Source organism: Cottoperca gobio, chromosome 21 (assembly GCF_900634415.1).
Source record: "Cottoperca gobio chromosome 21, fCotGob3.1, whole genome shotgun sequence".
In the NCBI taxonomy this organism is placed as follows: Eukaryota; Metazoa; Chordata; class Actinopteri; order Perciformes; family Bovichtidae; genus Cottoperca; species Cottoperca gobio.
Window position 1 is genome coordinate 21,159,909 of NC_041375.1, and position 12,409 is coordinate 21,172,317.

Genomic DNA, 12,409 nt, shown 5'->3' on the forward strand with positions numbered 1-12,409 from the left:
TGTATTATTTTTTATTATTTGAGTTGCCGGATGTAGTTTGACGTCACACGTGACTACTGTGACGTTCCATCCGCAGTAACCGTTTGCATTTCGCGTACGATCTGAAGTGTCGGCGAGCTCTTATCAGGTAACACATAATAACCAGCGATATTATGAATGAACCCATTTTATTTTTACCACCACACATCATTGACGTGTATTATCATCTCACACGTGTCAAGAATGTTTCTGTCCCTGCGAGTGTTTACATCTATGATACTCGCGCATGGCTAACGTTAGCTAGCTTAGCAGGCTAACATACGTATTTCTCTGGATCTTTCGTTGATGATTGGCAGACGTTAGCACCAAACCGTTAGCTACAAACCTCCTGGCGTTTAATGATTAGCTGCACATGAAGTTAAAAAGGAAATGTCGAACAAATGAACAACCATAATCACGTTTCTTAACGCAGCTAATGTTAGACGCTAGCTAACAAACAGCCGACGAATAAAGGTGTGCCCATTTGTCACAAAGGCTTTGCCTGCAGTCGAATAGTCTTTTTCTCTTAGGAAGGCATTTGAGTGACATTAATCGGTATTGTTAAGTAGCAGCCATGATATGAGCTGTTAGAATTACCTAAATGCTAAGAAAATGTGCGTTAATAATTCCTTACTTATCTCCTTATGCACAGGTAGTGACGCACCATTCCGCCGTCAATTGATAAATCCTAAACATCCTTCACAGATGTTGTGATTGTACAGCATTGTAAACTTACGTACACACTTGGTTATTTAAACAATTGGTGATTATATTATGTTGCTGCATTGTTCATGTTAGGGCAGTTGACAACCATACATTGATTACAGATGTGTTAGGTACATAGACCCTGTAATAAACTACCTTCGTGATGGCTCATATGTTCAGTTTTTGTTTTAAACCTTCTAATAGTTTGTCCACCCCATTTGTAGTCGATGAGGGTAGACTCAATATAAGAAACATTCTTCAGTGTAGCACAACACATTTCTACATCATCACAAACTACAGCCTCCAAAGCGATCAAGTTTAAACATAGTGTACAGTTGTTGTTATCTGGTCTCACATTATCTGTTCTTTACCCTCTTAGATTCAGCGAGAGTTTCACACTGAGCAGGCGATCATGGCCAGCCAATCAATGGACATCCTATCAAAGGTTTTGGAGCAGACAGCCAAGGTGGTGGAGGAGAAGGTGGATGCACAGTTGAGCAAACTGAATGAAATTGATGAAGATGATTTGGAAAGACTGAAGGAGAGGCGATTAGATGCGCTTAAAAAAGCCCAGAAACAAAAGCAGGTATGTGGGATGTTTTCTTTTAAAGACATCGTAACATTTCAGAATTAAAATGTCTTATGTTACTTATTTTGTTGAGTTGTGTAATATTTACATTATTTCAAATGTTTCCAACAATTTTCAAACTTGTACTGAAGAGAAGAGAAGTTCCCATGATCCGCTACGTCAGGACGCCACCTAACTCCGTCTTTTGTTATTGTTTTTGTTGTCAATGTCTGAAGCGTATTAAGTTATCTGGGACATTTAGTAAATACACTTGTTACAGCGAGGGCAACATTTATATCGCAACATCGGCACTCACTGCAAAAGATACCGTCACGTATCCATGGCATGTCTGTTTTAAATAGTATGTGCCTCGAAGCCTGCTAGGGGGAGTGATAATATTCTATTGCATTTCTCAGGGGTGTTTTGTTATCATGTGACAGCTTGATTGTGAACCTTAGTGGTCACAGGATTTCAAGAATATTGTTGACTTCTGAGGAAGGGAGTTTTGGATCTTAAATCAGAAAAGATATTTGGACCATGGTGGGAAGCCTGGAGGGATTTATACACTCACTTGTTTCGGAGTTTGTCTACACGGCAGGAGTACAAGTGGATCTTTCATGGGGGAAAATGGTGCTTGAATGTAAAAGCCGGTTTTGTTTTTACTTTTTTGAGATTCATTGTTCTGCTACTCACCCTTGTGCTCTGTTTTTCAGGAGTGGTTGTCTAAAGGACATGGAGAGTACAGAGAAATCTCAAGTGAGAAAGACTTTTTTGGCGAGGTCAAAGACACCAAGAATGTTGTCTGCCACTTCTACAGAAGTTCCACCTTCAGGTAAGTCCATATCTAATCTTTATTTATATCATGAAGTGACAGCGACAGGTGTACACTTTGAGAAATGTAATCTAGTGCTAAACAGATGAGTTGATTAATTGTTTATCACTCAACAGAACATGAACCTGCCTCAGGACAGAGGGTGTTGTAAACTGTACAGATTGTAAAGCTCCTTGAGGCAAATGTGTGACATCGGGCTAAATAAATGAAATTGATTTGACGGCAACATTACTGATAATCAATTCAGCCTGTAAGTCATTTAAAAACATTCCCCAGTTTCAGCTTCTTAAGCGTGAAGTGGACTTCTGTTTCTTAGTTACATTTTTAAGCGTTTTTATCTCTTTGTCGAACAAAACGAGCAATTTCAAGACGTCACCTCGGGCAGAGGGGAAATTAATTTGTTCACTATATGCTGACATTTTGTATTCTATTTAGGAGTCACAAACACACAAACCGCTACAGCCCAAATACTAAATGTTAAATCGAAAAAATGATCAGTATTGTAAATCCTTTTTGTAACTAATTTAGTAACTTTCAAAGAATGCAGAATCTTTTCAATTCCAGGAGTCCGCACCTCGGTAGCATTCGTTACTTTAGTATTGTTAACATGAGCCCGTTGTCTTCTTGCTAACGTGTCATTCTGTCCTCTGTCCCCTACGTATAGATGTAAGATCCTCGACAAACACTTGGCCATCCTGGCAAAGAAGCACGTTGAGACCAAATTCATCAAACTGAATGTGGAAAAGGCCCCGTTTCTCACCGACAGGCTGCGGATCAAGGTTATTCCTACGCTGGCCTTGCTATTGGACGGGAAAACAAAGGACTATGTGGTTGGATTCTCCGACATGGGAAACACGGACGAGTTTCCCACGGAGATGCTTGAATGGAGACTCGGCTGTGCAGATGTTATTAACTACAGGTGAGACAGACAGTACACCGTCACCTTGTAAGCATCGTAGCTGCACAATCACAGTAATGAGTCGAGAAAAACAACATGCGACCTGATTTTAACATCATCCTCTTCTGTTTGTTCTAGTGGTAACCTGATGGAGCCTCCTACAGGGCCACAGAGGTCAGGCACTAAGTTCACAAAGGTGGAGAAGAAAACCATCAGAGGGCGAGTTTACGACTCTGACTCTGATTCTGGAGACGACTGAGAAGCACCGACAGTCTTTGGTTTTCTCTCTTAAATGAACAGACCGCTTTACTTTCTCTTCTTCTCTCAGTGACTTACCCATTCATTTCATATCATCATTTTGTTTCAGCCTTTTTTTAAATAGATTGTCACCCATGTTTGAATAACAAAAGTACATGCACTTCAAAAAGGAGGAAACTTGTTTGCCTGACTGCGCCTCTGCACCAATCATTTATCAACGAGCTCTTGTGTTGATGATTTTCTCTTAGTCTTACGTTACAGGTGTGCTCCTTTTAGGTAGTTCTGTTTATTTCTCGTGTTTTCTTGTAACCGTGTGACTCTGATGTTGGAACAGAAACCATGATGCAGGATGCCTAGATCATCTACAGCATCAGAATACATTTTACACAACATTTCCTTGTAGCAAGAGTTTGACTTGAATAATGCAGACTTAATAAATGAATAATAAAACGTGTGCTTCTGTTGTTTGTATAGCTCTTCTATAAAGTTGTAGTGTCTGAAAAACAGATTTTAAAACATTGTATCCTACAATTCCCACAATGCAACACATTGTTTCTTGTTAGACGTTCCTCCCTGGAAAGTGCTTGTGTAAAATCAGGGAAGTTCCCCTTTAATGTTGGTTCAGGTGTATTTGATTATTCTGGTTGACAAAAGTTCTGCTCAGGTTAAAGTTGACAGACAACTGGGAATTACATAAACTCAACATACCAATAATAATAAAAGGAAAAATGTTTAACATCTTAACGGGTGTAATAAAAACACTGCACATGCCAACCGAACCCGTCTCATCCAGTTTAGTCTTGTCAGCTTGATCTCATCACGACTTGACTAGGATAACACTTCCAGTTTTCATAACAGTAAGGTTAGATTCTTTTTATATACACACTTATTGCAAAAAAACAGTATACATTAGGGAAAGTCAGGGCCTTTCTGTGTGGAGTACATGTTCTTCTTGTACCCCCCCCCCCCCCACACACCCCCCTAGTGTGTAGTCCTGTAAAGAAGTCTAATTGTTCAAAATAAGTGAAAGCACCTGTGAGTGGACCCTTTGTGCAGCTGAAATTAAAGTATAATAATTGCCAATAGCACTCTGAGAACTTGTCTCCACAAAATGAAAATAAATAAAAGGCTGCATTTAATTTCAAAAGGTGTTTAATGTATGTATTTAATAAAGAATTTGAACCATCTGTTAATTCCTGGTATTTAAATGGTAATTTATTGAGTAAATCCAGAACCCATTCAAACCAAACACTGTTCTCGGTGTCGTGGACATGACTCATTGACATGACAGTTTATGAACAATTTAACTATTTATTGCTATGATTTGAAAGCGGGGCTAAGATTCGAGAGCCTTGGGGTCCACAGGTTGGAGGAGGCGACGGACGATCAGCTCTCCTTTGCTGTTGATGAAGGTGTTTCCAATGTCATGTTCAGCAGGGATTCCATAGGGCGTCCTCAGCGGCTGGATCCTGAACCAACCAGGGAACACGAAAAAGTGTCTTTAAATGTCCAGACAAATAGATTTAATAGGCATTTATTAGATGAGATTTAAAAAAAAAAAAAGGATACAGGGTTCTTACAGCACATTCAAGAACATTCAAGCACTTTCAAGGTAACTAAACCTAAAATGTCCAGTAAGACATCATCACGTTGAAATTGTTGCATTAATCTTACCTTACAAGGTGCTTGATGAATTTCAGTTGACTATTGACTGCAGGTGTGTTTTTGTGAATTACAGGTGAATGTAACTAAAGACAAAAGAGAGAGAACAGTCAGTGCAAAACATCTGAGACTAAGCACGAATGTTGCCTCTAGAAAACGCCATAATACACCGTTAACAATTTTAGGGATCGTCTTTCTGTTCTGCTCAGCAAGGTTAACGTACCCCGTGTTTAATTCTTGAGGATACAACTCTGAACAGCAAGAATCTTGCAAGCTTCAAATAAGATAAACCAATTTAAGTGTGACATACAGGAATGGGATTTTTTGTTGTTGTGTGAAGAAGGAAGATGTGAAAACTTTCTGCTGACCTGGCATCAATGAGGAGCATTGAACAGAACAAAAGCAAAGCCTCACCTTATCAAGCCCGAGGTGTTTCACCATCTCCTTCTCCCAGTACGGTCTACGCATCGCACTTTTAACTCGTGTCACTATGTGCAGTTTATGAGGTTGTTCTGGATCTCCTCCATATTTCTCATGTTCTTTTGATCTCTCTTCAAAAATCTGTGAAGAGAAAACACACAAGAACCTCTGAACACCGACAACAAGCGATGCTTTTATCATTTAGAAGAAGAACAAAGCAGCATTATTATAATAATAATAATGTACTACTATGAACCATGCGAGCATGATTTAAACTAAAATTACAAAGTATTAAGTGTATTTAAATCGCCTCTACAAGACAGGGCCAAATGTTTAAGTGATAAATGCATCTTTTAGTTGACATTAGAGTTGACTCTATTCTTACCGCATTTGGGATTCTTGCTTTGTGAAACATGTTGCGTGCGGACACAAACCAGGGGAAACCCGACAAAGGTGTAGCTTCTGTCAGGATCTGTAAACATACACAAACAGTAATGGCAATTAAAAGCAAAGAGTGCTACTATATTTCAGGATAAAGAACATTTAAATACAAACTAACCTCACAGTACTGACATTGAGAGTTCCTGATTTAAAATGCAGAACACGTTATTTGATTGTGTCAACATGAGGAATACCGAGTGATGTTCCTCTTACCTTGACTGATGAAGAGCTCAAACCGCGACACACACCGGACATCTTTTATTTTTCGGTAATTACTGTTAATTTATTAACACTAGTCACGCACGCCAAGGTTAACGTGAGCGTGCAGCTCTGCTAACCGCCAAATGAGCGCGTGGATCAAACGTAACTGAACGTTATGAATAAAAACACAAACACTAAACACTATATTCACATCATATTCACCATATTTACATTAATTAAAGCGCTTGAAAACAACCGCAAACGGACTGTCACGTTATTGTCTTTACAGTCTTGTCCCCTGGATGTCTAAACCGGAAGCGTCAATGAGTTACTTTGAAACTGCGCCGATATGGAAAATGTTCCCCCAACAAGGTTCCTACAGTTATTTTTTATATATTTGCTTCAGATCAGTTAACAATACAAGAATACAAACAAACAGTACAATTTCAAATTAAACAGTACATCAGTAAATATATATAAATCAAATGAAGGCATATAGAATAAATAAACATAAATAAAATAAGGTCACAACGTAGGTTGTTCCAAAGAGTCCTCAATGAATATAGGAAGATAAAAGTCTCCATAGTGTCTTATGCGAGAGACTTTTAACTGTACTTGAGATTTAAAAAAGGGAAGAATAAGCTATTTACATTTTTACAACATCTAATTAAAATATAGGTGGTTAGCTGTATGTTTTTGATAAAACTGCACCCATCTATAAGAACCTTTCTTGCGGACCATTATCACGCCGTTGCGTTTCTCCGGGATTTATTTTTGTGGTGCACCTGTGTAGCGCCAATGATTTTCCTGACAGCAGATAAGCATGAAAACTCTGTTAGTTTTTTAGAAGCTCTAGAAAAGACAAAGTAGAGACAGAATAATGACACAAAGTCACGTGTCAGGGATGGAGACATCCGCCATCTCCGTCCTGAAGCGGGCGGTGGAGCTGGACAACAGCGGCCGCTTCCAGGAGTCTCTGGTCTGCTACCAGGAGGGCATCCAGCTGCTTATGGACGTGTTGAAAGGTATACATTATTATTACTTGTATTATACAAATACAATGTAGAGGCATGGATGGATTCTGCACGGTCCTACCGGGCACAGGCCCAGGGGCACAAAGTGTCAGGGGGTCAAAGAGACAAGAACCAACCAGGAAGACACTCACACACATCGCAATCACAATCACCTTTATTTTAGGTGTACTTATAAAATCAATTTGATTACGTTGTTTGCGTCTCTTGATGTACTTACATAGAAATAAATCTAACAGCTTGGAACAACAAGGACAACAGAATTGGAAGAATAAAGGTAAAGACCAGACTTATAAATACATTTAAAAAGCACTAATGCCCAACAATAATAATAGAAATAAAACCTTTGTAAACAAGTCAAGTGTTTTTAAGAAACATAAAATGACAATAAAGTGACATAACCAGAGATGCAAAACAGCTGCAAAGACTACAAAACTACAAAATGACTCACAGCAACTATGAAAAGGAGAAAAACATCCAAAAAGACTCACAAAATGACCACAAAGAGACTCAAAACAATACAAAGAGAGATCAGTTGCCATTAAATTAATCGGCAACTATTTATTAGCTGTGAAGGTTTTATTATCTTTTATTATATATCTTTGAATTGTGGACAAACGACTCATTTGAGACATTTCAGGACGTCATCTTGGGCTTTGGGAAACCATGTTCTGAGCTTTTTATAGGACTAATCGATTAATTTAGAAAATAATCAACACATTAATTAACAATGAAAATAAAATAAATAAAAGAACTACAAAAATACATAAACAACAACAAAAAGAGGCCAAACAACCATAAAGTCTGTGTCTTTCTCATATGCAGGAGAGATGTTGGGTCCGTTTGCATGTCCGTGCCCAGGGGCCCATTGGAAGCACGATGAAGACACAACAAGTTATTTTTGTTTCCTTTCTCCCGACAGCAGCTGTGAAAGATGACTCAAAGAGAGGCCACTACAGGGAGAAGATAAAGGGCTACATGGACAGAGCAGAGCAAATCAAAGCTCATGTGAACCAGTTGAAAGAAGGTAAACAACACAACCACTAAAGGCTGAAGAACTAACGGAGCCAAGGCCGGATTAACCTGCTCCACGAGGCTCCATTGGCCCTCTGATAATGTGCTTTAGATATACACTATAAACCTAACAAAAAATATTGAGATCCCTTCGCTTCTGTGTTTTAATATCTAGTTTGAATACATTTACTATTTCAGTTAACATGATGAAACTTACAGAGAGCTTATCGTTAAACAAATCTGCGTCTGCATGACGTTATTGTTGCACCTCTAACTTGTCCTTCTTGTCTCTTTCCGTGTTTCCTCTCCTGTCAGACGGGAAATACCACGAGCAGATCAGAATCGCGGAGGATGCTACTGGTTACAGCTACGAGGCTCTGTTCAAGCCCTACATGAGCAGTTTGCTCACAGAGGTCTGGGTAGAAGACCCGTACATACGGCACACACACCAAGTAAGATCTGACGTTTCATCAACGTTTTATTGTTTGAGCTTTTCCTCTTTGCTTCAAGCTGGTTTTGGCTTCTTTTCTGAAACTGCTGATCTGTTAATGATGTTTTTAGTTGCTGGATTAATACACAGTACACAGGACATTGGTAATATGATTAACTTTGTTTTCGTCGATGGGAATATGTTCTACTAAAACATTATTAACGGACATGACGAGGGCTTTAAGGTGTGTTGAGCTTTATTAACGTAGCTTGAAGTCTTATAGGGTCAAATTTAGGTAATAATTCAATAATGATCATTTATCATCTTTCAATCTAATCGCGTTACATCATGGTTGTTACAATACACAAAGCTTTGTGTATCTTTGCACTAAATTTGATCCTCAACATAAATCTCCCCCCCTGCCTCCCCCTCCTCTCACTACAGTTGTACAACTTCCTGCGGTTCTGCGAGATGCTGCTCAAAGCGTCCTGCAAGGTGAAGAAGATCCATCTCCTCACTTCACAGGATGAAGTAGGTTATTAAACACGCTGTCAGTGAATGCATGGCAGCACAACATAAGCACAGGCGGTTAACCTGCCTGCAACACATCGTTCATGTTATTAGCAACACTTTGGCTTTTCCTACAACGACAAGTCAAAAAATGTCTCTTCTGTTTCTTTTGTGCTGTTGTTTCAACGCCCTGCGTCCCGTCCAGCAGGCGGACAGCAGCCAGCAGAGCAGCGCTCTGGCCGAGCTGAAGCAGAGTCTGAGCGCTCAGGGACTGACTCTGGATCTGCAGTACTCCTCCACTATACACGATCGGGAGATCAGGTACAGCTGCCACTGACACATGGAGGATCTCATATCAAAACAGCACACTGTATATCCTAAGAATAGTTTCCATATGGCGGTATCTTTAAAAAAACTAAATAAAATACAATTAATTCTTCTTCAGTTTGTAGGACTCACATTCTCACTCTACTTTATGATTCTATGGCAGTAAAACAATGAATTGTGTTTTTAGGTTTGACAACGGTTGGATCATCAAGATAGGAAGAGGGCTAGATTACTTCAAGAGACATAAGGTGAGACTTCATATTAAATATATCTCATGTCATAACTACGATGCTGAATGACTGAATGACTTTTATCTTCCAGGGACGATTCTCTGTTGGATATTGTGACTATGACCTCAGGCAGTGCCACGAGACCAACGTAGACATCTTTCACACCAAACACACAAAAACACTATGAGATTCTTAAATCTTAAATACAAATGTTTTTCTATCTTGATTAATTTAAAGACACATCTGCTGTGTTTTTGGATTTGCCTTAACATACAGGTGCATGTGCCTTATAACAGCTGTGCTCAATCTATTATCAGGTTTTACAAATGTTTTTTGTCACTGGTGTCTTTAAATTTAACGGACTGTATGTTTCTAAATTCAAACTATGCAAAAGATGTTTTGTTTTTTTTCTATTGCCAAATGCTTTTTAGGATGTCACACCGCCACCTGGTGGAGAAATATATGTATACATTTAAAAATTATAATAAAAGTGCTTTTATAATATCATAAAATGTGTTTTATTATTGGATTTGAGCTCATCCAGTAACTTTATATACTGTCTCACATTTAAATTCATACATGTAAAGATATAATTATAAAAAGGAGTCTCACAGGATTAGTATCTGTAAACCTGATTAAAACTATATTTAAATCAATAAAGTCACATTTTGGTGTCTTAATATGCAAAGCTACCAAACGAACTGCAGCAGATTATTCAGTTGAAATAGTTATTTTGTGGTGTGTAGTTAGTTATAAGAAAGACAGCCTTGTGCCAAGAGTTCTTTTTATTAACAAAAACTTCACCAAAAAAACAATAAACACAAAACGAAACCAAAATAACAAAACTAAATTTAAAAACAGAAAAAAGCTTGATCCTAATTCTATACACAAATTAATTTAATTATTGTTTAGAAAAACTTTCTCAGGGTAGCAATTATTTTAGATTCTACATTTAATGTTTAATGTTACTATCTCCAGCTTTTGACCATATCCCATGGTCTTCATCAGAAGATGAAGTTGGCTCATGGAACAGTAGATGTTCAAACTTTGCATTATTCTATTGGACTTCTCGTTCAAGTTTCCAAGTTCAAAAGTGAAATTGGTTGTTTAGTTTATTGCAGATTAAATCATTCAAATGGCGTCAAATCATTAACAATTATTTCAAATTGCTTGAAATGTGCAACTCCAACAAAACCTTAATGCAGCCGTGGCTTCATCAGCGAGGCCGAATATAAAAACAGTTTTATGTAATTAATGTTAATGTAACATGTAACTCTATGAAAAGCACAATGACCTCTAGTTACGGTTAATGTTAAACATCGAAATGATTAAATATATGCTATTTATAAAAGTCATTAGGAGTATGTCACTTGTTATCAGCTCTCATATTAAATACAATGACATTTTAATTAAAAAAAAATTTCCCCTATTAAATAAATAAATAAAACAATCATGGGGAAACATCCCTCTCATTAAATGTTCATGGGAAACATGTTTGTTTGAATGGAAACACACAGGAGTTCAAACAGCACCGTGATCGGATTAACTATCGGCCTTAATCTCGATATGCATGCACAATCCTCATCTGGGCCGTGAGGGGAGGAAATTATAATCCATCAGGGGACCACATGAACCAGAGATGACCGAAACTGTAACGCTACCTTTGTTTTCTAAAGAGCGGCGAGGACTAAATGCTGCAGGGCGGGAAGCAGTTCAACACAAATCAATCACATCCCAGACTGTTTATGTCACTGTGGTCTGTTAACATGTGCTTTGTCGCATGTAATCCAGATGTCACCGGCTGGGTTTATATTCTGGTGGCCGAGATAAGGATTTGTGTGATGAGGAGCCTCATCAGAGGAGCTGCTCACACACAGACACAAAACATGCGGATGCAAAGGTTTGCTTTCCTCTTCCTGCCGCCCTCCCTCTCGCGGGTTGTAGCCCAGTGGCCTAGATAGTGCTCCCGTCTCTGAATACTATCCTGTGGGAATGTGTAAAAGGGGGATTCACTGTTGCAACACCAGGATCTTTGCATTGATTATAAAATGTGTGTGTGGGGGAGATATCTGTGTCTCCTAAAAGATTCACTTTTTATTGTTTTAAGGTGACTTTTTTTGCCATTTGTTTTACTTTATCAACACACACATCTCTATGTAGAATGCTATAAAAGATTGAATCCCACCAGGGGAGATGGCTAATTCCTGGCTCATTTATTTTTTTAATGTTTAACTTTTTTAGACACACATTCACACACACACACACACACACACACACACACACACACACACACACACACACACACACACACACACACACACACACACACATATATACATAGGCTCCTCTCTGTGATCGCCCGGGGGTGTAAGCAGCCTGGTGTAATGTGTAAACAGTTCCATGAGCTGTGATTCCTGTACGCCTGTCCTCTTTCCTGCTGGAGCTTTATTTTTTTTCCCTCTACTCTCATTTCTGGGCCTAAAATCAGGTTAGCGTTTCATAAGGAGCTTAGCGCAGAGGGCCACAGTGTGCCACTAATGTAATAGAGTATCTCTCTCTCTCTCTCCCTCTCGCTCTCCCTCTCTTATTCTCTTCTGTCCTCTTTTCTCTTTGTGCATTTGCTTACCCTGTCATGGAGTGTCCTTCTCTCTCTCTCTTTCTCTTTCTCCCTGCCTGTTTCTCCTCTCTCCTTCCACGTCCCTCGCTCCCTTCCCTTTGCATCTCCCTCCGTCTGCACATGTGGTCGACTCAAGCCTGAGGTTTAAACATTAGGACGGTGACACAGCCGAGACGAGACCTCTCCAGAGAGAGAGAGGAGGAAGAGAAGCAGAGGTGCTGCTATTAGACGTTGGGTAAGTTCTTTT

At 39.0% G+C, this 12,409-nt stretch overlaps 3 protein-coding genes across 8 annotated transcripts; 2 read left to right on the forward strand and 1 right to left on the reverse strand.

Annotated features, from left to right (window-relative positions):
• Positions 1-25: 25 nt before the first annotated feature.
• Positions 26-3,733, forward strand: txndc9 (thioredoxin domain containing 9). Its single transcript, XM_029459760.1, has 5 exons — positions 26-127; positions 1,103-1,309; positions 2,005-2,123; positions 2,788-3,042; positions 3,160-3,733. The coding sequence occupies exons 2-5, from the start codon at positions 1,136-1,138 to the stop codon at positions 3,278-3,280; spliced, it is 669 nt and encodes a 222-aa protein (XP_029315620.1). The 5' UTR covers positions 26-127; positions 1,103-1,135; the 3' UTR covers positions 3,281-3,733.
• Positions 3,734-4,413: 680 nt separating this feature from the next.
• On the reverse strand, positions 4,414-6,355 carry mrpl30 (mitochondrial ribosomal protein L30). The gene is made up of 5 exons (XM_029459761.1): positions 6,016-6,355; positions 5,747-5,833; positions 5,356-5,502; positions 4,954-5,027; positions 4,414-4,748 (listed from the first exon to the last, which is right to left on the reverse strand). The coding sequence occupies exons 1-5, from the start codon at positions 6,055-6,057 to the stop codon at positions 4,616-4,618; spliced, it is 483 nt and encodes a 160-aa protein (XP_029315621.1). The 5' UTR covers positions 6,058-6,355; the 3' UTR covers positions 4,414-4,615.
• A 398-nt stretch (positions 6,356-6,753) lies between these two features.
• Positions 6,754-10,057, forward strand: mitd1 (MIT, microtubule interacting and transport, domain containing 1). 6 transcript variants are annotated; one of them, XR_003834294.1, is made up of 7 exons: positions 6,754-7,028; positions 7,957-8,061; positions 8,364-8,500; positions 8,923-9,009; positions 9,166-9,309; positions 9,503-9,563; positions 9,637-9,717. XR_003834294.1 is itself a non-coding variant. In XM_029459221.1 (7 exons), the coding sequence occupies exons 1-7, from the start codon at positions 6,884-6,886 to the stop codon at positions 9,730-9,732; spliced, it is 747 nt and encodes a 248-aa protein (XP_029315081.1). In that variant the 5' UTR covers positions 6,754-6,883; the 3' UTR covers positions 9,733-10,057. The 6 variants fall into 6 exon arrangements, 5 of the variants coding, with proteins under 5 accessions (XP_029315081.1, XP_029315083.1, XP_029315082.1 ...); XM_029459221.1 differs by having other exon boundaries at positions 9,194-9,309; positions 9,637-10,057; XM_029459223.1 differs by having other exon boundaries at positions 9,197-9,309; positions 9,637-10,057.
• Positions 10,058-12,409: the final 2,352 nt, after the last annotated feature.